General features: G+C 47.6%; 1 protein-coding gene across 1 annotated transcript; it reads left to right on the forward strand.

Annotated features, from left to right (window-relative positions):
• The first annotated feature begins 714 nt into the window (after positions 1 to 714).
• Positions 715 to 27,005, forward strand: NPFFR1 (neuropeptide FF receptor 1). The gene is made up of 4 exons (XM_079137334.1): positions 715 to 985; positions 14,860 to 15,174; positions 22,958 to 23,057; positions 26,034 to 27,005. Exons 1-4 carry the CDS (start codon positions 979 to 981, stop codon positions 26,908 to 26,910), a joined length of 1,299 nt encoding a protein of 432 aa, XP_078993460.1. The 5' UTR covers positions 715 to 978; the 3' UTR covers positions 26,911 to 27,005.
• Positions 27,006 to 27,158: the final 153 nt, after the last annotated feature.

Here is a 27,158-nt window from a genome sequence, read left to right on the forward strand (position 1 = left end):
ATTCACTTTATTTCATCTGCCTAGAATCTGGGATCTCCATTCACATGACACCTATGGTGTCTATGGTGGCACCTGTTGGGTGCCTGACAAGGGCTGGAGATGGTGGGAGAGAGGTGATAGGCAATTAGGGACCTTTCCTTGAGCATCTACTGTGTGCTGGGCAGAATTTTTACATCCTCACATTTACTCCCCTCAAATCATCTTAAAAATGCAGAAACTGAGACTCGGGTGCAGGTAAGACACTTGCCCAGGGGTCTTACAGCTTGGGCTGCTTAATTCCAAAGCTATGGGTCCTCTCCGGACATCTTGTCCCCTTTGTCCTGGGAGAACTCAGAGTTGATGGGGCTCTGCCACCTCCCCCCTGAGGTCCTCTTGTGTATCCACATTAACCTCTCGTCCATCACCTTCTCAGGAGGACCTAGGATCCTGGACAAAAGAGTAGGTGGCTGGGGCCAGGCTGGAAAGGGGCAAGGACGAAGAGTGGAGCGAGGCGGGGACGTGTGGGACTGGGATGAGGGAGTTACTGGGCCCCGGCTGTCTGGGCCTGCAGCAGGCAGTGTCCGGTACTTTGGAGCGGTGCTTGTCCCTGCGGTGAGCGTTCCATGGGGGAAGCGGGCCGGGGCGCCCTCGCTCGGCCGGCACAGGTGTGCCGGGTGCCATGGCGACGGCGCCGCGCGAACCCCCGCCCCGCCACCCCAGCCCCACTTGCGTCTGGCCCCGGAGGCGTGGGGCGGCAGGCGGCAGAGTCCGGCGGGCAGCAGTGCTGAGCGGGAGCCTCAGCCCCGGCCCCAGGGCTCGAGACCCGGAGCCTGCGAGCGCCCCCTGCCCGCCTCTACCCGCCTTGGACCAGACTCGACCCGCGCGGGCGCAGAGGCAGCGCACAGGGCTGGACAACCGAGTTCCTGCAGAGACCCCCTGCCCCTGCCGGCTGCCTCGCTCCAATCAGAGACTGTCCCGGAGCAGGCAGGAGTGGGCAGCATGGAGGGTGAGTGACCCCGGGGCTGGGGGCGAAGGTGGGGTGGGGTACTGACTCAGGAGTGGGGGGGCAAGGGAGTGGGGGAGCTCATCACCTATGGCTGTTCAGAACCAGACACTGTGACACTGTGTGTGACAGAGATAGGGAAAGAGAAAGATATGGGGGTGCCTCGTGTCCATGATGTGTGTGCATGTGTGAGAGAAAGAGAGATTGGGGTATCTCTGTGTTTGGTGTGTGTGTATGTTTGTGTGTGTGTATGCACACACACGCACGCATGCACATGCACACATGCCATCACCCATGCCTGAGCAAAGGTTCATTTGAGACCAGGTGAGGACAGCTTGGCAATTAGCTTTAGGGAATTGTCACCAACTTTGTCTGCTTGCAGGGGTGGGGGTAGTGGGAGAGATGGCATTCTAGAAGAGATCGCCTCCATGCAGAGAGAATTTCTCTCCCTGGGGGAAGGACCTAATCTCCAGGACTTTAAGGGATAGTGGCCCAAGTCAACAGGCAGCTGACTCCGACTTACCAGGTGGGAGTCCAGACCTCTCCCTAAGCCCATATAGACATGGGAACTGCATTTAGGTTAAGAAACTGGAGGACTGAGCACTGGTTCACTGGCTCGCAGGGAGTCTGAGATGGTGCATAAACCTTTCTGTGCCACTAGTTAGCCATCTGTTGCATGGAGGAACTTACATTCAGCTGGCTTCACAGGGGAGCTGTGAGGGTAAAATAAGACAAGATGTGTTGTACAATTTCATGCCAGTAAGAGAAGCTCTGCAAGAGGAATAAAATTGTGACATTCCAATAAGTAATTGGAAATGCTGCTGTCAAGAGTGAGAAGAGGGTTTTATAAAAGATCCTGTGAGGCTATACTTGTAGGTTTCCAATGAGCTAGGATTTGAAAAGTGCACCCCATAGATGCAATGAAGAGACGTGGCCCAAGATGGATTGGGAAGACTGACAGTCTGTAAGAATAATGTCAGCAAAGTGCTGAAGCCCCCAGTGAATAGAATCCGGGGAAAATTGGCAAGGACAGAGCAAGGAGCTTTGGAAGTCTAAGCAAGGACAAGAAGGAATCTGCTCAGGGCTAGGGGCTAAAGGGCAGGCAGAGCAGAGCTTGGGCCATTTTTTTCTTCACATTGGGAAATGAAGAGCATAAGGAAAAATTGGAACCTAAGATCGATGGCTGATGGGAAGAAGGCCCTGAGTCACCTACAATGAGTTCACCCCTCAAAACCCAGACACGTGGCATCCCTGACAGCCATAGATGTTTGCCGATGTAATCTTTGCCTTAGAGGAAATTACAGAGTATGAAGAAGTGCCCGAAAACTGAGGATGGGCAGATGTCCTGATTTCCAAAACAAAGGGAAAGATAATATTTTTTTAAAAACCTCTAAACCACTACCATTAATATTGACCTCTATTAAATTTCCAGAGAAAAGGATTGGACACAGAGTGAACACTTAGGAGACAATAAAGCAATTGTGCATCTCAGAATTTTTTCAAAGGGAGCCACCCTGCACACTTGCAAGTACGTGTGCCTGAGAATGTTCCCCACAGTGCAAAATTGGAAACCAACTAAATGTCTGTAAATTCAATAAAAGAGGACGCACATCTACAACAGCCTACATTAAAGACTGTGCTTTGGATTTTTATTTATTGGCATGGAAATATGTTCACTGTCTACTGGGATCAGATTATGTCATATGATGTACATATAATATGAGTCATAAAGAAGTAGGTTTTAGAACACATGTACAATCCCCTTTATGCAAGATTACATAGGTTTATTATTGGAGAGAATAACTTATATTGGAGGGAAGATTTTATAGAGCTAGTCACTAACATCTGCATGTGGACTCTCCTGCTTCTAAAAACCCCCTTGGGCTGAGGCTAGAGCTCAGTGGCAGACGGCTTGCCTAGCACAAGTGAGGCACTGGGTTCCACATTAAAAAAAATAAATTTGGGGGGCTGGGGTTGTAGCTTAGTGGTGCAGCACTTGCCTAGCACATGTGAGACACTGGGTTTGATCCTCAGCACCACATAAAAAATAAATAAACAAAATAAAGGTATTGTGTCCATCTATAACTAAAAAATAATTAAAATAACAATATATAAAATAAAGTTATTTTAAAAATACCCTAAGAAAAGAACTTGGATATAGGGGGTTCATGTGGGGAAGCAGAAGTGAGGGAGTGGGGAGAGTGAGAAAGCAAAGGAAAAAAGCAGGAGACTGGTGATTAGGGCCAGGACACGGCCCAGCAGATGAGCACTTGAAGTGCACGTGAAGCCCTGGGTTCAATCCCAAGTACAGAAAAATAAAATAAAATAAAATAAAGGAAGGAAAGAAAGAAATGGGTGCATTCATGACCTAATTTTAGCTGTGGCAGCTGGGGGCTCCATCTTGCTCAGGGACTTTCTGAGAAAAATACAAAATGCACTGGCAATTTACCCTACGTGAAATGGGATGTTTCCTGCTGTTAGTCCCTCTCGGTCAGTTGAGGATCACCCAGCTCCTAGAGTGCTGGGTCATTGCTATTTGTGGCTTTAGAAAAATAAAGCAGAGACCCCTGAGTGCAGGCTTAATGGGGCATTGGCAGAGCAAGGAAGTGTCCACCCCAGCTGAAATCTTGGGGCCAAGAGGATGTGGCACCAACTATCAGGAACGCAGCAGCCACACAGCTTACCTCTGGATGTGAGGCTTCAGGAATGTTTACTCTCTCTTTTATTGTGCTCAGTACTGTTTTATAACAAGCACATCATTTTAAATAAAAAAGGAAACAAAACCCAACATTTTCAGAGCTGGGAATGTAACTCAGTGGTAGAGCACTTGCCTAGCATGCCTGAGACCTGAGTTCAATGCCCAGCACTAAAGAAAAAGAAAACAACTTCTTTCAAAAGGAAAGAAAATCATATAGTGCTCCATTAGTAGCCTATGTAAGTGCTCTCTAAGAACAAATTAGACTAAACCTGCCAAGTTTTCTCTTTCAGACTGTGTTCTGAGAGGTAAAGAGATGAACTGCAGCAATCCAACAGGACACTGCAGAGATCCGTCATGAAAACCCGTGAACTGAGAGAACCGTGACAGGGACCCTGGAGGACTGACGATAGGGGTTTCATTAAAGGGTTGGTAGCAGTCTCTGGGTCCCTTAGAGGAAAAATAAGAGGCATGTTTTATCAAATCTGCAGCTGGGAGATGCAGCTCCCACAGGGCAACGGATTCAAGATGTAAGGTTGTCACGGTATATTGGAATGCTGAATTGAGAGCAAGAAAATGAACTGTAAATGTACAAAATGTACATGAAAACATTGAGTCCTGCACGTAGATCCCCAAAGCCAAAGGCATACATTTACCATGAGGGATATCTGGCTTGTGCTCTTGAGAAAAATTACTAAGGAAAGGGATCAAAATGGGTTGATGATGGGCTCCAGAGGCTGAGGCAGGAGGATCACGAGCTCAAAGCCACTTAGTGAGGCCCTAAGCAACCCAGTGAGACCTGTCTCTAAATAAAATATAAAAAAGGGCTGGGGACGTGGCTCAGAGGTTAAGCACCCCTGGGTTCAATCCTCAGTACCAAGCCCCCCCCCCCCCAAAAAAAATAGGATGGATGACAAGATAGGCCTTGAGACCCTGGGATATTGGGGTGGGAAGGTAGGCTGTGGGGAATGGTGCTGGGGACAGGGGCTCTCTGCTGTTCTGTGTAGCTCCAGGGAGCTGAACCAGGAAGGGGGGTGCAGTAAGACAATTCAACTCAACACCAGGAAGAACTTTCCATCACTTGGAGCTGGCCTAGAATCTGTCTTCTCACCAATTCTCATTATCCAGGGTGAAAGAGGTCTGATTACTGACTAGGGGGCAGAGGAGAAATTCCTCAGTGGCTGTACTAGAAGCGTGGCCTGGATGGATGTCTGAAGGCCCAGAAGCCTTCTCCCAAACCTTGGAGACAGACACTGCAGTCTGCTGAGGCCCCTACAGAGTAGCTGGGGCCAGGTAGAGAGCCACCGCCTCCACCTTCTCTGCGGGTCCCTGACTATGGTGTATGCTGTGGGATAAGTCAGCAGGACAGCAAATCGGATCCACTCCCCAGTCCCATCCCATCCTGACCCCAATATAGTGGCTTCCTAGGGGCACTTGGTAGCCCCCACAGCTGCCTACTCAACCTGGGAGCTCTGTGACTGAGAGAGGCCCAGAGGCTGGGAGGATGTACAGCCATACTGGCCCCAGGCAACCACACCTATAGGGAGGCAGACCATGCACGGGAAGAGGACCCTGGAGGAGAAGCCAGCTGGTCTCCCTCCAGCACTGCACACAGTAGCAGCTTGGAGTCCAGGTGAGATCTGCTTTTCCACGACTCTTGGAAATGCTGCTGCTAGAGTTACTGTGCCCTCCCCTTTTCCACAAAGCACCTTATCACCCTGGATAGTGCTGACTATCCAGCCTGGGAGGCAAGCAAGGAGACAGCATTGTCCCTATTTAGAAGATGATAAAATGGAAGCCCAGCAGGTACAGCTTGCTCTGGCTTGATCTGTAGTTGCTCTGCTGATTCTTTCTGCTCAAATGACCCAGATTCTGGGGACACTGCAGGACTGCTGCCTCCAAAGAGTCCAGGCTTGCAGCTCTGTCCTGAAGACCTGCACCTTCCCGTCTGGCTGGGAGGGGGAATGGGAGGGGCATCATCTGCTGCTGGGAAAGCAGAGGCCAGGTATGTGTAGTTTGGGTTCTCACCGGGGCCGCGGGCTATGGGATGACAATGTCCTGCTTTAAGCAGTGAGTTGAGGAGATACAGAGTATTTCAGCTCAATCATTGAATCAATGTGTGGCTCATTCTACCAAAAAGATTCCAGGCACTTATAACCAGACCTGCGTAAACAGCTCCTCAATCCTGATTTTATACATGAGGAAACTGAAGCGCAATTAATGGAATTAAAATGTGGCTCATTTCCACCAGTTCTGCTTAAGATACAAATGTAAGAGAAAGAAATTCCGTCTCCTTCTCAAGAACCTTTTGCTGCTCTTTCATTAATAACTGAAATTGCACCAAGAGCTTTGCATTTTCTGATTTAAGTTTTGACTCCTTTTGAAATGCAAATGGCCATAAGATACACAGCCCTGTGAGCTGTTGTGAGTCATTTCCCCATGCATGCGAATAAATTTATCAAAGTCTTTCCTAAACAAGATCCCACTAAGGATGGGGAGAGAGAGAACATAAGTAACTTGGGACAGAGATGCTGGATTTGGGGCAGTGATGCTGTTGGGAAGAACTTGTGGAGGAAGAATGGATCTCAAAGGGGTTAGGTGTCCTCTTTGATTATTCTTCAAAGAGGCCCAGAGTGGCTTCAGTTCTGCCTCTGGCCACTGTATTCCTTCTTCTGCAGGCAAAATTTTAAATGATACTTACGGTATTCATGGCATTACCTTTGTATTTGTAGCAGGATGCTCAGGGAGACAAAGTCCTCTCCAAATCAAGTTTCCCTTGTTGCTGCTAGTGGGCACTGGAGGTCTTTATAGGTGACTAATGGCACTAAGAGAGAATGTGAAAATGGTAGAAGATGGCAAATCCAGAGCTTATTTGATGACCCTGAAACCTGGAGTCAAGTAAAACCAAGGGCTGCACACCCTGCATTCTGACAAGTTTTTTTTTTTCTTTGAGATTTGATTTTCCTGTGAAATGAAAATATTTCTCCTGTCCTTGTCAGAGATAGCTTGATGCCATATAAAATGTATTTCAATAGTAATGAAAACAATATATGTAGCAGAGCCTATGTGATACAGCTAAAGCAGTTCTTGGAGGAAACTTCATAGCCTTTGGAGCCTATGGTGATCATCAACATTGATTGATCATCTCTGTGTTCTAGGCCATCTGTCAGACAGTGGGTAGAACTGTGTGCTGAATGAAGCATGACTTCTGCCCTTAAGGCCTGTCTAACTTAGTGGAAAGAAAAAACCCTCTCGGCCTAGCTGAAGTAAAAAGTGCAATGTCAAGGTTGGGGATCTGGCTCAGTGGCAGCACTCTTGCCTGGCATGCACAAGGCCCCGAGTTCAGATCTCAGACCTGAAGTAAAATGTGACCAGCACTACAGAAAGAGTGCTCTGCGGGTATGTTTGGCTTTACTAAGAGCGTGAGAGAGGATAATTCTTTGTCCTTCATCTCCTTTTCTGTCCCTTACCCCTCCCCCTCCTCCTCCTCCCCCTCCCCCTCCCCCTCCTCCTCCATCTCCTTTTTTTTTTACTGGGGACTGAACCCAGAGGTGCTTTACCACTGAGCTATATCCCCATCCCCTTTTATTTTTTATTCTGAGACAGGATCTCACTGAGTTGATGAGGGTGGCCTCAAACTTGTGATCCTCCTGCCTCAGCCTCCTGAGTGACTGGGATTAAAGGCGTGTAGTGCTGGCCCCTTAAGTCTCTTCTATCCCCCACTTCCTATAGTTCAGAATTCCTTTAAATGGACCGAGAGTAGAAGCTTAATATATGGTAACAACAATTCACTTTTCACTGAGAGGTAAATGACTTGAATCAGAACCTTTTCTGAATATAGGTTTTAATGGGCAACAGGGAAAGTGCATGTGGGTGTGCAACACACACACACACACACACACACAGACACACAGGCTTGTTTGGGGCTTCTATAAGCTACCCCAGCAAATTGACCCTCAATAATCTTTGACCTTTGCTGACCCAGATGATTCTTGGAAGCCCCACTTGCTCTGACTCACCAATATGGGAGCAGGCTTGCAACATCCACGCTGCTGAGGGTGAGCATCTAGGCTCTGCAGGGCGTGGGGAGGGTGTGGGCCTCAAGAGGCATCCTTCCTTATGCATCCACCTGCGCATGTGCCTTTCACTCTCCTGAGCAGCCCCAACGCAGGCCCAGCCCAGACCCAGCCCAGACTTGCTACCTTGGGAACAAACCCAGATGAACTGACATATCACCAAGGCCCCTCAGTCGGCCCCTGGCTGCCTGGCATATAGTTATTGCAGTCAAGAAACAGCCCCAGGGTCTGTGAGGCCTTTTATAGTTCACTCTGATGTCCCTCTGAGCCTGGTGATAAGCCTACGCAAGGGGAAGAGACGAGAAGTGCAGGCCGTCTACACTTGAGAGCTAAGGAGGACACAGGGATGAAATGGATCTACCCAGTTCACATAGGAGCACAGGGGTTAGAGGCCCCATCATCAACCCCAGAGCCCCGGACTAAAACCTCTTTGTCAAAACTGTACAAAAGCAGCTTTAAGACAGATTCCCAAGCTCTTCCTTCAAACAGAATTCCTAGCCTCCCAGGCCCTCTTACAACCAGTGAGTGCAATCATTAGGCCAGCTCTCAAGGCCATGCTTTCTGATTCCCAGGTCAGCATCCTTTCCTTCTGCAGCAGCCCTGTCTCCATGGAAGACCACATGACCTATTAAGAGATGGGGAGCAGAAGCCTTATGAGTCTATGACATGATTTCTGCCTCATCCTACCTCTTCCACCATCTTTTTTTGGTACTGGGGATTGAACCCACAGGTGCTTAACCACTAAGCCACATCCCCAGTCCTTTTCTATATTTTATTTAGAGACAGGGTCTCACTAAGTTGCTGAGACTGACTTTGAACTTGCAATCCTCCTGCCTCAGCCTCCCGAGCTGCTGGGATTACAGGTATGTGGCACCATTCCTGACTCTTCCACCATCTTTTGGATTCTGAACCGGAACTCTGCAGCTTCTCTGGAGGTCCAAAGATGATTGACTTGTATCACTTTGTATTAGCCAAGACACTGGGGTTACAAACAACAGAAATTGGGGCTGGTTAATTTCAGTAACAACGGGAATCTATTGGAAGGGGTCAGGTAGGTCATCCAGTGAGAGGGAAAGTTGGGTTACTAGGACCCAGATTCAAATTCAAAGCAAAAGAGGGCCAGGCACAGTGGTACACACCTGTAATCCCAGCAGTTCAGGAGACTAAGGCAGAGGGATTGCAAGTTCAATGCCAGCCTGGGCAACGTAGTGAGGCCCTAAGTAACTTAGTGAGACCCTGTCTCTAAATAAAATTTTTAAAAGGGCTGGGGATGTGGCTCAGTGGTTAAGCGCCCCTGGGTTCAACCCCAGGTACCCACCTCCAAAAAAAATTCAAAGCAAAAGAGTTCCAACTGGACATCCTTTAGCCAAGATGAGGTACAAACTCCTGACTGACAAGAGCTGCATGCAAAGAGGACTGGCTTCCCAAGGGAAAAGTCACAATGCTAGGAAAAACAGCAATGGATACAGTGAGCCAAATCTCAATGCTCGCTGCTGCCTGAAAGTGCGCGTCAGACACTGAGTCCTCTTTTTGGGAGAGGATTCAATGCTGTCCTCTGGACAGGGACCATTTCACAGTGTATCAAGGGAAAGGCTCTGTGACATGAATTAAAAGGCATTGATATCAGAGAGTTTGGTGACCTCCAAGATGTTAAACCCTCCCTAAACTTTAGGCCTTGTTGAGGGGGAGAGACCATATAATTCAATGGTTTTCATATCTGATTGTATATGGATATCACCAGGGGAGAATTTTTTAAAAATACCAATGCCTAAACACCACTCCAAGAAATTCTGATTCATTCACAGTGGGTGTGGGGCAGGGAAGGAATATCATTGTGAAATTCCAGGTGATTATGATAGGAATCAGGACTGAGAACCACTGACTTAATGTTTTCTCCCACATATCAGTTTCTTTCTGATTAGATAATTCAAATGCAAGTTAGGGAAAAGGAAACTAAAAATCACTTGAAACACCCCTCCGAACAAACACTCTTAATTTAAAAAAATTCACCTGCAGTCCACACACACACTTTTACATGGAACAAGGACTTATCAACATTTTCCCTGGTGTCTCTAGACCTCCGTGGGATAAACCTCTAGTCACGGAATGACCAGGTCTGGGAGCAGTTCCCTTGCTGAGGCCCTGGAGAGATATGCCTCTGCGGTGGAGGCTCAGCTGGCTGGTGTCCCCCGCCTGCAGTGCATGGCCGCGCTCCAGCCCTCCCTGAGCGATTTTCATCTTTGCCAATCGGATTGATGAAAAGGTTACCCTGATGTTCTTTTCTAAATGACATTCCCTACATTACCAATGAACTTTTTGTTTCATACAGTTATTATCCAGGTGTCCTATTTTGTGCTTTGTGCCCTTGGCAGCCCCTACTGTGGCGTTCTTCAGGGGGGTCCAGTGCCAGGGTTCAGCTGCCGGCTCTCAAAAGGTGGTGAATGGGTGAAGTCCGGTCTGTAGCTGAGCTTCTGTGAGTTACCAGTACTAACCAGCAGGTGGCAGCAATGACGATGTTCTGAGTTTGAGGACTGTGAGCTCAGGGACACACACACCCAGGCTGGTTCTGGACTAAGCTCCTTTATTTGGGAGTTGCTTTCTCTCACATCCTTCAGGTTTGTAAGGAAACCCAAACAAAGTATTATAAAAATACTACACTCACATCCAGTGTCATGGGACACTCTCAGGACTCTGTTGCTAGTCTGATCTACAGTGGGTGCCTGGTGGGTTCCATGCTCTGTTACCCCTTTGATCAGAGTTAACTTCATTTTAACCTGAAGAATTTGGTTTCCAGAGAGGTGGCGCAACCTACCCTAGGTCAGAGCCAGAAAATGTTTGTATTTCTATTTTAAAGATGAGACAGTTCCCCCAGAGGTGAGGAGGCAGGAAGGAGGACTGCAATTCCCCGATGTGTGTAGGATTCACTGCCAGTGGTGTTGGTCCAAGTCCTTCAGTTCTGTGGTTCTCAAAGCTGATGCATGCATCTGAATCACCTGGAGGATGCTTTTTAAAAATTACTTTTTTTTTTTTTCTTTTGTAGTGAGGGAACTTGTGCATAGTAGGCAAGCACTCTTCCCACCCACACAGATAACTAAGCCCCAGCCCTCTGGGTTTCTCTTTCCCTAGGTGAAGAATGAAACCAAGAATTTCTGTTTCTAACAAGTCCCAGGTGGTACTGATGCTGCTGGTTGGGGGACCGCACTTTGAGAACCCCTGTGACCTGACTCCCCAGACCCAGCCTTCAGTGGTCCAGAGCCTGATCGCTTAAGATCATCAGAGTGCCCTGGAGACAACCATCCTAACATCCTGAGGCTCCAGGAAGCCCCGCCTGTAGGGAAAGGCTTAATTGGGTTCAGCGGATGAAAATTTCACAGGATGTAACCACAGGGCACCTGTCAGATCCCAGAAAGGACAAATCCAGGGTGTTAATGAGCCTCTGGCATGGAGCTCAAGTGAGGCGGAGGCAGCCAGGGTCTTGCCAGAACAGGAAGACCTTCCTCCTTGAGAAAGGATCGACGTGCAGTGCTGGAAGCTGGGTTAAGTCTAGAGACAGATGTCCAAGCTCAGCTAAGGCACTAGAGATGGCTAGGATTGCTCCCAGACACTTCCCAGGGACAGATGAGCTCACTTGAGAACCAAGGGAAGCTGTGGAGGGAAGCAGACAGGCTGGAGTCTAGACTCAAAGGTTCTGGCAATTTCCTCTACCTGTCCACACCCACAGATTTTGCCTAGTCATGGGGACTCATTCAGGGTTGATTTTGAGGCCCAGTAGGGGGAGCTGTCTAGGAAGGGTCCCAAAAGACCTCTCCTGGGGTTCTTTCTGGAGGGTCCTGGAGAAGGCCTTCCAATGCAGCATTGCCTGCTTTAGGCAGGACTCTGTCACTTGATGTCAGCTCCACCCTTTCTTTCCTTGCTGCTTCCTATAAATATTTATTCCTTCCATTATTGCCGATTGTTTATTGAACTCTTGACTATGGTGGAGCACTCACAAAAATACCAGGAACACTGCCACCAAAACAGGGAAGTCTCTGTTCTCCAGGAGCTGACTTTTATGTATGGGCAAAAAGATGATAATCCTGAAAACAAAACAAAAATATATTGAAGAACATAAAATACTGCAAGAGTTAATAGTGGGGCACCTGCTTTAAGTAAACTAATCAGGTGGGACTTCTCTGGGAATACAATATTTAAGCTGAAAACGAAAGGAGAAGAAGAACAAAGGCCCTGAGGTTAGAAAAAGCAAGAGTGTGCTGGAGCCTAGAGGTCAAGGGGCAGAGCAAATGGGCAAAAGGGAGTGTGGCCACACCTGAGATGTCAATAGGGATCAGCCCACGCACGTGTTGGAGGCCATGGTGAAGAGTGCAGGTCATATTTAAAATGCAATTAGGGATATAGGTGATGCTTATTAGTGACTGCTGAAAATATTAAGTGAAATGCTGATGGGGAATTTGACAATGGAGGATTAAGGTGACATCACCTGAACCCACTGATCAAGCTTAGCATCACCAAATGGGAGACCAACAGACATAATCCGTTCAAGCCTCTAACTCTAACTCCTGATTACAGAAAATACAGGTGCAAAGAGCAGAGCGTGCAAAATGTCATCAGTAGGGAACCATCAGCAAAAGCCAGTCTGCAAGAAACTCTACAGATCTAATCTTTATGACCAATAAATTGCAGAAGGGAAAAGAGAGGGGGGAAAGAGACTTAGGAGGATATCAACCAAGTACAACATGAGGACAGTGGCAGATTTTATAATGATGAACCTTAATGAATCACCCTTTCAGATCTAAACCCTTTCACAGTGTAATGTTGCTTTATTCCTGTCAAGAGGGAGGAAATTGTTTCTCTACTGGCTTGAATTTGGGCTGCCCTTGAAATTTGCTTTGACGAATAGAATATGGCACAAGTGATGAAAATTCCAGCCTATAGCTTCTTTGCTTGCTTTCCTGGACTCCTGAGAGCGCCCTTCTCTGAAGAAGCCTAATCTAACCTCTTAGAGGATGAGAGGCCATGTGGAGGACTGAGACTCCCCAGCCCATAGCCAGCACTAACTGCCAACCCCGGGAGGAAGGTCATCCTGGACCCTCCAGCCCCAGTTAAGCTATCCGATGGCTGCAGCTTGCGGGAGAGACCCCAAGAGAGACCTGCAGAAGAACCCCCCCCGACCCCAGATGCCAAGCCAAGGAGCCATACCACTAAATGTGGGGGTGGCTTTCCACATAATAGTAGATAATAGAAACAGAAATCTTGTTTGGACCCTCACTCACACTATTTAAAAGATTATGAATCAATCAGGGAATTTTGAATGTTGGACACTAGATATTTGATAATATCATAATGTGATTGTTAATTTTGTGAGTTTTGATAATGGTATGATCATGGCTTTCAAAGAATTTTTTTTAGGGGCCTTGTTTTTCAGAAACTGAAATGTTTGTGGATGAAAAGGAATGATGTCTGGTAGGTACTTCAAAATCATCCCCAAAGAGTGGCACTATAGATAAAACAAGGTTCTCTTTGATCATGGCTGAAAGTAGATGATGTGCACATGGGAGTTCTTTACACTATTCTCTCTTATAATGGCTCATTGAACTTTATATTCTAGTGTATGTTCACTACAATAGTTTCTCTTGTACATGTTTGATATTTTCTATAATAAAGATGTTTCAGTGCTCTTGGAAATCCTAAAAGGCCTCACCAGGGCAGTGTTATCTCCTCTCACCATGCAATGGAACTTTCTGACTTCTCTACATCCACCCCCACAGAGGGTCCCCTGTAACCCCCTCTGGTCCCTGTAGCCTTGATGGTGCCAGCTCATTGTCCCTGCTCGCCCAGGTATCTCTAGCTCCCAGATCCCAAACCTCCAGTGGCCTCCCGGCCAGTGGCTGAGCTCTGGGTGTGACAGGAAAAGACTCCTCAGAGACTCTCCATCCCCTGGACTGGGCCACATTCAGTCCCAGAGGAAGGCAGGAAGAGAGTTTGTGAGACAACATCATGAGTCACCACAGCTAATGACTTCCCAGAAGATCTGGGGTTGGACACTGAGCTGCTCCCTTCAAAACACGGCTGGGGAGACACATGCTCAAGCCTGGTCCGCAGTCAGAAACACAGCAGGACCACCTCTGCTGTGTATCACTGTGGGACTGGCAACACAAGATGCTCTTCCCACCTACATGCCTGTTGGTACAAGGAGAGGGAACAGTGCCACTGTAGCCTGGCAAGTGTGAAAGCCACAGAAGAGAATGTCTAAATCCATTTTCTGTTGCTATAACAAAATACCCAAGATAAAGTAATGAATAAAAGAATAGAGATTTTTTAGCTCATGGGTCAGGAGGCTGGGAAGTCCAAGAACATAGGACCAGCATCTGGTAAGTCCTTGCTGCATCATAACAGGGTGAGGGCATTATATGGTAAGATAGAGCAAGTTTACTAGCTCAGGTCTCTCTTCCTCTTCGTGTATAGCCATGAATTCTATTGGGGGGCCCCATCTGTGAATTCATCTAATCCTAATTACCTCCAACGGCCACTAACATATGATGTGGGGGATTTAGATTCCAACACATGGACTTTGGGAAGAAACATGCAGACTACATCAAGGAGTCAGCCAACAGGACTGAGCTGTACTCATAGGGGAAACAACACAAACCAAAAACAGTTGCTGGCAGGATTGGGGCCAGCAGGAGGGAGTCAGGAGACTAATACCTGGACCTCCCTCTCCTCCTGCCCTTCCATCTACTTCAGCACTTGCTACTGGCCCAACTCCTCCAGAAGCCAGAGGTCAAGGGAACCTGGTGATGCAATCCTTAGAAGTTAGAGTCCTTCTGAGTCACCGAGCAAGACCCAGAAGAGTGGAGCCTCCATAGGGGTGGGGAGGAGGTTGATGGAGAAGAACCGAGAGTGAGGAATAAGTCTTGGGCAAGACAGTTGAGATCAGGGTTTGAGCAACGGTGTGTTGGAAGCCGTGGATCAGTGCATTGAGCTGCCATCGGTGTTGAGCATGTGATCAGGGCCCTGGGGCATGTCCAGGGCATGGCACACAGGCAACTGCTCATCCATAAAGTGGGGTTCCTCTCTTTAGCCTGACTCATCTGCTCCTTTGGTCCTAGGGGAGCCCTCCCAACCTCCCAATGGCAGCTGGCCCCCAAGTCAGAATGGGAGTGAAGCTGAGGTCACCCCGGCTGCAAACCTGACCTTCTCCTCCTACTACCAGCACTCCTCGCTGGTGGCGGCCATGTTCATCGTGGCCTACGTGCTCATCTTCCTCCTCTGCATGGTGGGCAACGCCCTGGTCTGCTTCACTGTGCTCAAGAACAGGCACATGCGCACCGTCACCAATGTGTTCATCCTCAACCTGGCCGTTAGCGACCTGCTGGTGGGCATCTTCTGCATGCCCACCACCCTTGTGGACAACCTCATCACCGGTAAGTGAGGGCAAGGGGCAGCAGGAGTGTCCCGTCCCCCACTTCTGCCCTGCAGCCTGAAACAAAAACGTGGAAGACAGATCACTGCTGGCCTGGCCTCTTGTCTAAGATGCCATTGTCTCAAATTCTCAAGATGGTTTGTGGCTGAGGGATTAGCCTAGAAATAATTGATACAATGAATTAATCATTTTCTTTGTGCCAGGCATTATGTTACATATGCTTCCTGCATTATCTTAATTAATCCCCACAGCAATTCAACGAAGCGTGCTTTATGATTATCCACATTTTATGGATGGGGAAGCATGCCCCGAATGGTTAAGTGACTGGTTTGTCCTTACACAGTTAATAAGTGTCACGGCCCACCTCCTCACGCCCCCATGCAAAGTTCCACTTTCCTGGGGGCGGAAGTGGAACTAGTGGGAAGAAATGGTGGGGGAGCAGGTTTCCTCTAAGAAGGACCTAAAATTCTTATCTGAGTGGTTCTCCCCAGAAGCCGGTCCTGTCCCATAGGTAATGAACTCCCTGTTGCTGGGAATGTCTAGGGACTGGCCAAGCACTTCGCAGGGATTTGTAGAAGGTATTGAAGCAGAACTTGACCATCTGACCTCGAAATTCTTGCCTGTGCAGTCTTGCAGGTGTCTGAAAGGCCCCACCCACACGTGCTCGCTCTTGCGATTGGCTTGTCTTGTTTTAGAATGGGTTCCTGGGGACTCCAGGTGGGGAGGGATTGCTTTCTAGAGCTGTGGCGACCCCTGCAGTTCTGAGCCTGCAGATGCAGGAGCTCGGCGCTCCCAGGAGCTTGGCGCTCCCAAGAGCTCAGGTTTCAGATAGATCCACCCCCCCACCCCCCCCCCACCCCCGCTTGGAGTGACAGCAAAAAGGAGCCGCAGCTTGAGTTTCTGTGGCTTCTAAGTCCCAGGAAGTGGAACCAGGGCAGAGTCCTGGTTCTGCCTAGTGGAACCTTTACTCACAGCTGAGCCCCAGATTCCTTCAGGGATGCTGAACATAACCTGCCTCTGACACCCACAAATTCACACATGCGCTCACGCGCCCATGTGTGCGCAACATAGGCGCCTTAAACACACACCCAGGTCAACAGCGACGTAGCAAGGCTACCAGTTGGTCAAGCTGGTGTCTGCCAGTCCTTTTCACACACCTAAATTAAATAAATTGCTAGAATAAGCCAAACATTCCCACAGTTCAATAGTCAGAAGCTACCAGCGAAAACTCTCCCTTCCACCCCCATTCTCTCGCCGCTCTAACCCCTCTCTTGGGAGGAAGTTGCCAGTTTCTTGTATCTCTTTCCAAAAATATTTTATGTAACTACGAGTATATAAAAGAAATGAAGCTGGGCATGTTAGCGCACGCCTGTACTCTGGAGGCTGAGGTAGGAGGATCACAAGTTCAACACCAGCCTCCCTCCTTTCCTCCCTCCCTCCCTCCCTTCCTCCCTCCCTCCCTCCCTCCCTTCTTTTCTCCCTCCTTTCCTTCCTCCCTCCCTTCCTCCCTCCCTCCCTCCCTCCCTCCCTTCCTCCCTCCCTCCCTCCCTTCTTTTCTCCCTCCCTCCCTCCCTTCTTTTCTCCCTCCTTTCCTTCCTCCCTCCCTTCCTCCCTCACTGTAATCAATGTAATGTGGTAATAAGACGCATTAAACACGTGATTTAACATGTGAATATTTCATCTTAATAAATTAAGAGTTTCTCATTGTTTTTTACACTGCTAAGGACTTGTATGGTATGGCTGTAGTACAACTTGATTTTTTATGGTAGTTAGGTTGTTTTCTAAATAGACTCTTCTGCAATTAAAATAAACTTCAGTTTTTCCTTCCCTCTCCTCCGTCCCTCTGGCCTCCCTCCCTCCCTTCCTCCCTCCCTTCCTCCCTCCCTTCTTTTCTCCCTCCTTTCCTTCCTCCCTCCCTCCCTTCCTTCCTTCCTTCCTTTCCTCCCTCCCTCCCTCCCTCCCTTCTTTCCTCCCTTCCTTCCTCCCTCCCTCCCTCCCTCCCTTTTCTCCCTCCCTTCCTTCCTCCCTCCCTCCCTCCCTTCCTTCCTTCCTTCCTTCCTTTCCCCCTTCCATCCTTCCTGTGCAGAGGGCCGACATTGGTTCATCAGTGTTGTGAAGTCCCTTGTTTATATTTATTTGTTCCCTTCATTATTCCTGTGCCACTACACTGCCCTTCTCTGATCCCTGGGATAGCATTCTATTATATTTAACTTGTCTTTATTTTTATACATTCTTAGAAAATGTATTTACATTTAAATTATTTTTAAGATATAATTTAACATACGACATAATCCACCCTTTGGGTGAGAGTTCCACAAGTTTTGATGAAAACAGTCACGTCGTTACCATCACAATCAAGATACAGAAAAATTTCATCAGCCCAAGAAGCTCCCGGTATTCCTTTGGATACTCACTCCCCCATCCCCTGGAGCCAGCAGTTTTCTGTAGGGACAGTAAATACAGTTTGGCCTTTGCAAGGATGTCATATAAATAGAATCATACAGTACATAAGCTTTTGATTTTAGTGGGCTTTTGTTTTGTTTTTCTTTTATTTTAATTTTATTTATTTATTTATTTATTTATTTATTTATTTATTTATTATTTTTGGTACCAGGGATTGATCCCAGAGGGGCTTATCCACTGAGCCACATCCTCAGGCCTATTCTGTATTTTATTTAGAGACAGGGTCTCACTGAGTTGCTTGGCACCTTGCTTTTGCTGAGGCTGTCTTTGAACTTGTGATCCTCCTGCCTCAGCCTTCTGAGCTCCTGGGATTGTTATAGGGCACAACTTAAGAACAACCGATCACCACTGAGAAGTCCAAATTTGAGAGTCTTTATTAAGCCAGCCGGATGATTGTCTCACACAATGCCCCAAAAAATGGCTACTGGGAGAACAGCCCCAACTACAGGGTTGTAGGGGTTCTTATACCAAAAATCACATCAATCATAAGTGTCTGTTGCTATGATTTGAAATTACAAACTAACATTATGAGATCAACAACAGAGGGGGAAGTGGGTCAGAATGACCCTTACCTAGGTACAAACTAAAGAATGGTTACTAACATCCACACAATTACAGTTTACATGGTACATTGGTTAAGAGCAATAGAGATCAAAAGAGCAATTTTTCATTACATAAGGATCGTCATTTTGTATTGCTAAACATGTCACACTAAGTAACTGAGGGTGGGTACAGAGGCAGGGTGTTCCCATGGGAGAAGCTTATTTCCTACATAACATGGAGTCTCAGAGCAAAATGGAGTCTGTTTAGTCATTTCCCTTAGAGTCTGGCCTAGAACATTCTCATGGAGCCAGATCTGTCAGCCCATCACAGGATTACAGGCATGCGCCACTGTGCCCGTCTGTTTTACTTTTATTTTGAGATAACTTTAGTCTTAAAAAGAAAATTTGCAAAATTAGCACAGAGAGTTCCCATGTGTCCTTCACCCACCTTTTATTTAGGATATATAATATCCTGAATATATATAATATATAATATCCTAAATAGCCATAATAAAATGATCAAAACTAGGAAGTAAGCACTGATATATTATTAACTAATCTGTACACTTTACTTGAATTTCACTAGTTTCCCCACAAATGTCCTTTTATAGGGGTTTGAGCCATAATCCTGAACCCATAATCCTGAATGTTGGAATCCCCCAAAATCAAAATTACTAAAGTTCGAAATTCACCAAGATCAAAATCTGGAAAATCTGATTCTGGGAAAATTAATTTAAAATTTTCTTTAATAGACATTTTGTCTACATTTTTAAAGGCAAATTTATTGGAGATACACCTAAAAACATGACGGACCACTTCAAAGGACACTTTACACAATAAAATGGCAATAATAATAACCACAGAAAACTAAGATATACTAATGGCAGTCACAAGGGTGAATAGTTTTGAGCAGATGAATCATATTCATAAAGAAATTAATCAAAAGGAGAAATGTATAAACATATCACTAAGATTGGTAATTATGTGCACCCAGTTTTATAAATGCAATCATTTGAAATACCATGACGGTTGACCTAAGTATTTTGACCAGATTGATCCAAAACCATGATGGGTCACCAGCACGCGTGCAGCTATCCAAAGAGATCTTGAGAAATTTTATCTTTCACAAATGCAGATATACAGACAGGACAGCTCATCCTCTATTGAGGATATTGCAAAGTTTTTATGTACACAGGCGATGCTTAGACACAAAGCTAATGTAGTATACCTTTTTGGAGTCAAATTTGCAAAAAATGTTCAAGACAAAGCAGAACTCTCTAAGTCTTTATACCATGTATACCTCCAGAATTGCAAATGATGAGAAGAAATACACAGCACAGTGAATTGTAAAGAATAATGCTGACAATGTTAAACAATGGGAGAAATTTTAAGAAAAAAAAGAAAAGAAAAAGAAATTCAATATAGTTGGGTGTGGTGGTGCATGCTTATTAATCCCAGAGACTCAGGCAGCTGAGGCAGGAGAATCTCAAGTTGGAGGCCAGCCCAGGCAATTTATAGAGACCTGACCTTAAAATAAAAAATAAAAAAGGGGGCTGGGGTTGTGGCTCGGTGGTAGAGCGCTTGCCTAGCATGTGTGAGGCACTGGGTTTGATTCTCAGCACCACATATAAATAAATGAATAAAGATCCATCAACATCTAAAAAAATATTTTAAAAAATAATAATAAAATAAAAAGGTCTGGAGATGTAGAGTGCTAGAGCGCCCCTGGGTTTAGTCCCCAATACTGCAAATCATCATCATCAGCATCATCATCATCATCATCATCATCATCATCATCATTATCAACATGAAAAAGTGTAATCAGAGATAGATTGTGGGCAATTACAGATTATGGGATGGAGGTAGTTCCTAAAAGCTGACTGACCTTCATGATTATTAATTATATTACTGTATTTTGAAATCTTTCATCACAATGAATAGCTGCTTGGTTTTTTGTTTTTGTTTTTGTTTTGTTTTCTGTTTGTTTGTTTGTTTTGAGGACAAGGCTGGCCTTGGAGAATACATTTGTATTCATTTCCTACATGGTAGATCTTCCCCATCTAGTCCTCCTGGACTCACACCCATGTCCTCTGAAAACACACTCACAGACATACCCGAAATAATGCTTGACCTGGTGTCTGGGTACCCATGTGCCCGACACGACACAAGTATCCTGCAGACAGCTGACAATACTCTCACCCCTTCCCCAGAATTCTGTTTTCCACCTCTCTTCTAGAGCCTTTTCTTGGCTTGCAATTGTGGTTTTTCAATTTTTGGTTTTTCAGGATTTCAACGTGGATTTTGATTTTTCATAAATCTGATTTTCGGGATTTTGGTCTTTATGATGTTGTGCTACTCAGGATGATAATCAGCACCACATTTCTAGCCCAGGATCCACCCTGGTATTGCACATTGCATTTGTGTTCCTAGTTTCCTCCAACTTGTTGAAGGTCCTTGGCCTTTGTTGGCATAACCTTGACCTACTGGAAGAGTACTGATAAGGCTTTGTATGTGTGTGTGTGTGTGTGTGTGTGTGTGTGTGTGTGTGTGTGTGTGTGTTTGTGTGGTCCTGGGGATTGAATTCAGGGGCACTCCACCACTAAGCTACATCCCTGGCCTTTTTCTTTTCTTTTTCTTTTGAGACAGTGTCTAACCAAATTGCTTAGGGACCTCACTAAATTGCTGAGTTTGTCCTTGAACTTGCAATCTTCCTGCCTCAGCCTCCCGGTTGCCTAGATTATGTGCATGCACCACTGTGCCTGGCCTGATCAGTTAATTTGCAGAATGTTGTGCAATTTGGGTTGGCCTGATATTTTCCCATAATTAGATCCAGTTTATGCACTTTTGGCAAGAATGTCTCAGAAAACATGCTGAGAAGGCACATGTTTATTAGTGTTGGTGTTTTCTTTGATTATTTGGTTAATGTGGCATCTCTTGGGTTTTTCAACTGTAAAGTAATTATTTTTTCCCTGAATAATTAGTCTTATAGAGAGATACTTTGAGACTATGCAAAGTCTATTTCTCATGATACATTTATCCACTGATTTTAGCAAGCCTTGATGGTACCTGCTGGCAACATTATTGCTGTCATGTTTCCTTGGCAATGATTTTCTACTTAGAATACGCCTTCTACATTTACTAATTGGAAATTCCATTTAGGGTTTTAATTCAATGCTACCTTTATGTATTTCGTTGCTTAAATTGTGCCATTTTTAGCTATTGGAAGTCATTTTCAGTTGACTTCTGTGTCCTTCAACCTGCTGCCATGATTTTTTTGCATATTTCCTTACTTTATGCCACCACAGAATGTTCCAGGGTCTTCTGGTATTTCCCTTGCATCAGCCCTGGAATTAAACCTTTCCCCAAGGAGCCCTTTTTCCTTTGATTGAAAGTAGTATTTAGAGACCAAGATGTGGGATGCAGGAGTGCTTATTGCTTCTGGGGTGTCACTGCTTCTAGGCCCTCTCAAGGGACAGAGCTAGGAAATACATGTATACTAACGGAGTGCATGTACACACACACACACACACACACACACACACACACACGCACACACACAATTTTGGGTAGACCCAGGGGCATTTTACCAGTAAGCTACATTGACAGTCCTTTTTATTTTTTATTTTGGGATAGGGTCTCACAAAATTGCTGAGGCTGACCTTGAATTTGTGATCCTCCTGCCTCAGCCGCCAGGGTCACTGGGATTATAAGCATGTGCCACTGCACCCAGCTCTTTATTTCTATATCATTATCATCTATATTTTTAAAAAAATCCTTAGGTTCATAGTGATATTTCTGATTCCAATCTAATATTATAAGATCATTTTAAAACTTTTCCCCCTTTCCTTATCATGGCAAAAATCATGGAAGCAGGTTGAAGAACACAGAAGTCAACTTTCTTCTCAGACAGTGACAAATCTAGCCCCATTTACCCAAACTAATGTGTGTGTGTGTGTTAGTTTCAGTGACTTAGGTTTCCCCTTTTTCCTATAATTAGATCCAACTTACCTTTTTTTGGTCTGGAATTTCATTAATTTATTAATGAGTATGGAAATTTGTATTCAGTTCATTTCATCTTTAGTCTTATAGTCAACGGTCAAAATACTGATTTGCAAAGTCCCTTAGGTTCACGTCTTTCTTCCTTACCCTCTTCAGTGTGGTTAATAATTAGTCATTTGTAAGGCAATTACGTTTATTTGTTATTGCTTGTATTCTACTTTGGGTCCCCCTGCTGCACAATATCCTGATAGGTTTTAATTATTTATGTTTCGAATATGTGAAATATCTGCCAGAAAAGCCAGAACCATACAAAGAGAGAAACTCAGAGAAGCATCTCTCCCAGTTATCTCAACTACCCCAGTCCCAACCCAAGCCTGATTCTTGCCACTAATCCATAGTGACTTAGGGCCAGAGAGACTGTAAGTAATCTCTTGCTCAATTTTTCTGTCTGTAAATAGGGGGTGACAATGGGATTGTTATGAGGGAGGAATGGCCTAGAACCTGGGGCAAGACCATGGGAGCAGAAAGCCAGACAGGGCTCGTGGAGAGAAATCACTGGCCCTCACAAAGGCTATCTCTCTAACCGTCGGAACTCTGCATGTTGCTATGGGCTGCCTGGTTCCTCAGTCCCGGAAGTGGGCAAGCGGAGGCCAGATGACCTCCAGCAGGACAAGGAGGAAAGATCCAAGTGTCAGTGGGTCCTGCCTGAGATGGCCAGAGCCTCAGACTCCTGGTCTGAGGCTCAGACTCCTGGCCCCCTGGGGGCCTCTGTCATTACAGGATGGCCCTTCGACAATGCCACATGCAAGATGAGCGGCCTGGTGCAGGGCATGTCTGTGGCGGCTTCCGTGTTCACGCTGGTGGCCATCGCCGTGGAGAGGTGAGAGTCGACCCTGGCGAAGGGGGCTGGCGAGGAGAGGTGCCTCTGCCTGCAGTGCTGGCCCACGGGAAGGCAGCGGCCACTTGCGGTAGCGGGTCTGGATCCTGGGCTCTGAAGAGGAGGGTTGGAGGGCTGCTTGCCCTCCAGACCTGGCTACCTGCCGAGGATGCCACCAGCCCCTTCTGGAAGGCTTGGAGAGAGCTCCTGAGGAGGCGCCTCCTGAGCAGTTCTGGGTCTGTGAGGCGCGTTGGGAACCCTGCCTGCCCTTGGTCTGAAGCGGGGGGGCCCGAGCTAAGGGAGCCAGCTCCTGGGGTGGGCTCAGTGTGGCTGGGGCTCTCCCCGCCCCCTCACTCCAACCACCGCCTGCTTGCCGGTCCCTGGCAATCCAGGTCTTGCTCCATCCCCAGCCCCAACCCATCTTCACCACTTCTGGTCTTTCAGCCTCAGATTCCATCAGATTCTCTGAATAGCATGGCTCTGTGAATGTGGCCAGAGGCGTGGCATGGAGCCCAGGGTCAGGGAGGCTTTGAACGGCTCGGAGCCCTAAGTCTTCCCTATTCCGCTGCAGGCGTCCTCCCGCTCAGCATCTGCAGTGCCACAAGGGCTCCTGTGGGTACTTTCCCCAAGGAATAGTGGGCAGGTGGATGAGCGGGAGATGGTTTTTCACTCATCGGTGCCTTGCTGTGAGATGTAGGGTGAGTCACTCAGCTAATCTGAGCCTCTGTGGTCTCATCTATAAAATGGTAACCGCCTTTATCAGACAACTTCTGCCTGAAAAGCTTAGGCCCAGTTCCTGGTTCAAAGTCCAAAGGTCAGCTGTGAACATTATTTCTTCGGCACACCCTCACACTCCTCTTTTGTCCTCTCTTCAATACTAATACTCAGTCCTGCCCTTTCTAGAATCTAGTGATCTCATCTTCTCTCCATCTCTGCCCCCATCAAACCTACTTTTTATAACCTAGTGAATAGGCTGCTGGGCTGGGCAAGGTGGTGAACACCTGTAATCCCAGCGGCTCAGGAGGCTGAGGCAGGAGGATTACAAGGTTGAGGCCAGTCTTAGCAACTTAGTAAGGCCCTAAGCAACTTAGTGAGACCCCGTATCAAAATAAAAAGTAAAAAGTGGCTCAGTGGTCAGACACCCCTGGATTCAATCCAAAGTTTAAAAAAGAAGTAGGTAGGTGGGGTGTTGGAGCTGGTTCCTCTTTCCACAAAGCCACTAACTAGCTGGGTGAGTGTGGGAAGTCCCTCTCCTCCACCAGCCTTTATGTTCTTATCGTTGTTGGGTGAAATAAGCATGTGCAATGTCTCCCAGTGGTGTTTGCAGTATTCTTCAAGTGCTACCTCCTCCAGGAAGCCTTCCTGGACTACCCCAGGATTCTCCTCCACCTCTTAAGTATATGCTTGAAGTATCCTTTGTTCTCTGGACAGTTCTTGAGTGTGATGCTGAGAAGCCAGGCGGGGGTGGGGGGTGAGGTGTCAAGGTCATGCAGGTTGAGTCAGGCCGAGGGAGAGGGGAAAGGTGTTGTGAGGCCGGGACAGGGGATAGGCAGGAGGACAGGACACAGGTAGTGAAATGGAAAGGGCACTTGGCTGGAAACAGCTTCATACCTGTGTTCAAGCTCAGGCTCTGTCCCTAAGGAGCCAGTGACCTTCTGAGAAAGTCTCTTCCCCTGTCTAGACCAGGTTCCCCCTCTATGAAACAAGCAAGCTGGACATACCTCAGGTGTCTGTTTTCTGACATCAGCAAATGAGGGAAGACTTCCTGGAAAGCAGGCGCCCCTCCTTTGTCTCACTAGTAAGCATTCAGAATGTCTCCAGAGGGTGGTGATCTCACTTCGTCTTTGTAGCAGCCCTCCAGAGTAGGTCATACCATTGGCCCCATTTTGCAGATAAAGAAACTGAGGTCTGGAAAGATTTTTTTTTTTTTTCAGTAATTGGCCCCACAGGTAATTCCATGCATTTATCTAAACACACTCTAGAAGTACTGAGATAAAAGGTAAGGCACCTGTCCTCAGTATAGTAGGACAATGGCCTTTGAACCACACTACAGGGGGCACAGCACCTCCAGCAGCAGTTCTCAAACTTGGCTATAACTGAAATCAACCACAGCCTAAAAGCAAAATAAAACCAACCAAGCAAGCAAACTAGCTGGCTAGCTAAAACCCTTCCCAGCTTCCCAGACTAATTACCTGGGGATCTTTGACTAGAGAAATAGGCAGAGTTTTGTGTGGGTGGGTGGGTGCATACCTTTTAAATGCTTCAGGAACTTCTAACTCATAACAAGGGCCTACAGCTACTGGTTATGTGGCCCAGTGAAGCAGGACAAATTTGGGTTCAAAGGGGGTCCCTGCTACTTGCTGGCTGTGTGACCCTAAGCCCAGTTACTTGACCCCTCTGAGTTCAGTTTCCTGATCTGTAAATTAAGGCTATAATAACAATTGCTGTTGAAAGATTCTAATGAGGAAGTAAATGGTACAGACTTGTCCTCGTGTGGTGGAGGCAGTGATGAAGGGACACTGGCTGAGATGATAGAGGGACAGTCTGCCACATAGGCTCCACATCTGACCTCCCAGGGTTTTCTGGGAAACCCATAACTGCTAAAAATTGTATTTGTTGGTACCCGCAATCAGCCTTCTCCAGGGCAGGACGCGCGCCTCAGACTGATCGCTCCGCGGACTGCCAGCTAATCGATCAGTTTACCCAGAATGCAGGGGCAGGATTCATCGTTCCCAGGCCGAGGTCCCCTCCTCCCCTCTCTTAGTAAATCTTGTCTTGGAAAACCTCCTTCCCAGGTGAGAAGCCAATTTGCTTGCAAACTCACCTAATTAATGTCTGAGCTGTCCTCTGAGCTGCCCTGGGTGCCATGGGGGAATGTCAAGTGCCTACGTCCCACCAGCCATTAAGGAGGTTCGCCCTCCTCCCTGGGCCGGGGGACCTTCCCGGATCCCAGCCTCTCTTCCCCCACTCCCGCCGCAGGTTCCGCTGCATCGTGCATCCTTTCCGCGAGAAGCTGACCCTGCGGAAGGCGCTGGTGACCATCGCGGTCATCTGGGCCCTGGCGTTGCTCATCATGTGTCCCTCGGCCGTCACGCTGACCGTCACGCGCGAGGAGCACCACTTCATGGTGGACGCCCGCAACCGCTCCTACCCGCTCTACTCGTGCTGGGAGGCCTGGCCCGAGAAGGGCATGCGCAAGGTCTACACGGCGGTGCTCTTCGCACACATCTACCTGGCGCCGCTGGCGCTCATCGTGGTCATGTACGCCCGCATCGCCCGCAAGCTCTGCAAGGCCTCGGGCCCGGCCAGCGACAACCGGGAAGGGGCGGCCGAGGGCGGGCGCGCGGCGCGGCGCAAGGCCCGGGTGGTGCACATGCTGGTCATGGTGGCGCTGTTCTTCACGCTGTCCTGGCTGCCGCTCTGGGCGCTGCTGCTGCTGATCGACTACGGGCAGCTCAGCGAGCCACAGCTGCACCTGCTGTCGGTCTACGCCTTCCCCTTCGCGCACTGGCTGGCCTTCTTCAACAGCAGCGCCAACCCCATCATCTACGGCTACTTCAACGAGAACTTCCGCCGCGGCTTCCAGGCCGCCTTCCGTGCCCGCCTCTGCCCGCTGCAGTGGGGCAGCCACCAAGGGACCTACTCGGAGCGGCCTGGCTGGCTCCTGCGCAGGAGGGTCTTGGTGGAGGTGCAGCCCAGCGACTCGGGCCTGCCATCTGAGTCGGGTCCCAGCAGTGGGGCCCCCAGGTCTGGGCGCCTACCGCTGCGGAATGGGCGGGTGGCTCACCAGGGCTTACCCGGGGAAGGGCCTGGCTGCTCCCATCTGCCCCTCACGGTACCAGCATGGAACATCTGAGGTGGTCCAAAAAGGGCAGACGCCTGCCTGTGGCCCCAACTGCACATGCAGTACCTGAACGCTTGGCAGCCTGAGGTGGAGTTAGAAGAGGGTGTCAAAAGCCTCTTCAAAAACAAGACAACGAAAACAAACAAGCAAAAAAAAAAAAAAAAAAAAAAAAAAAAAAAAACACACAACAAAACAAACCACTGCTCCTGATGTCCTCTACCCTCGTATGGCAGGAAAGAGGAAGAAACCAGCGTTCCCCA

The sequence above is a fragment of the Sciurus vulgaris genome (genome assembly GCF_902686455.1).
Source record: "Sciurus vulgaris genome assembly, chromosome: 4".
Taxonomy (NCBI): domain Eukaryota; kingdom Metazoa; phylum Chordata; class Mammalia; order Rodentia; family Sciuridae; genus Sciurus; species Sciurus vulgaris.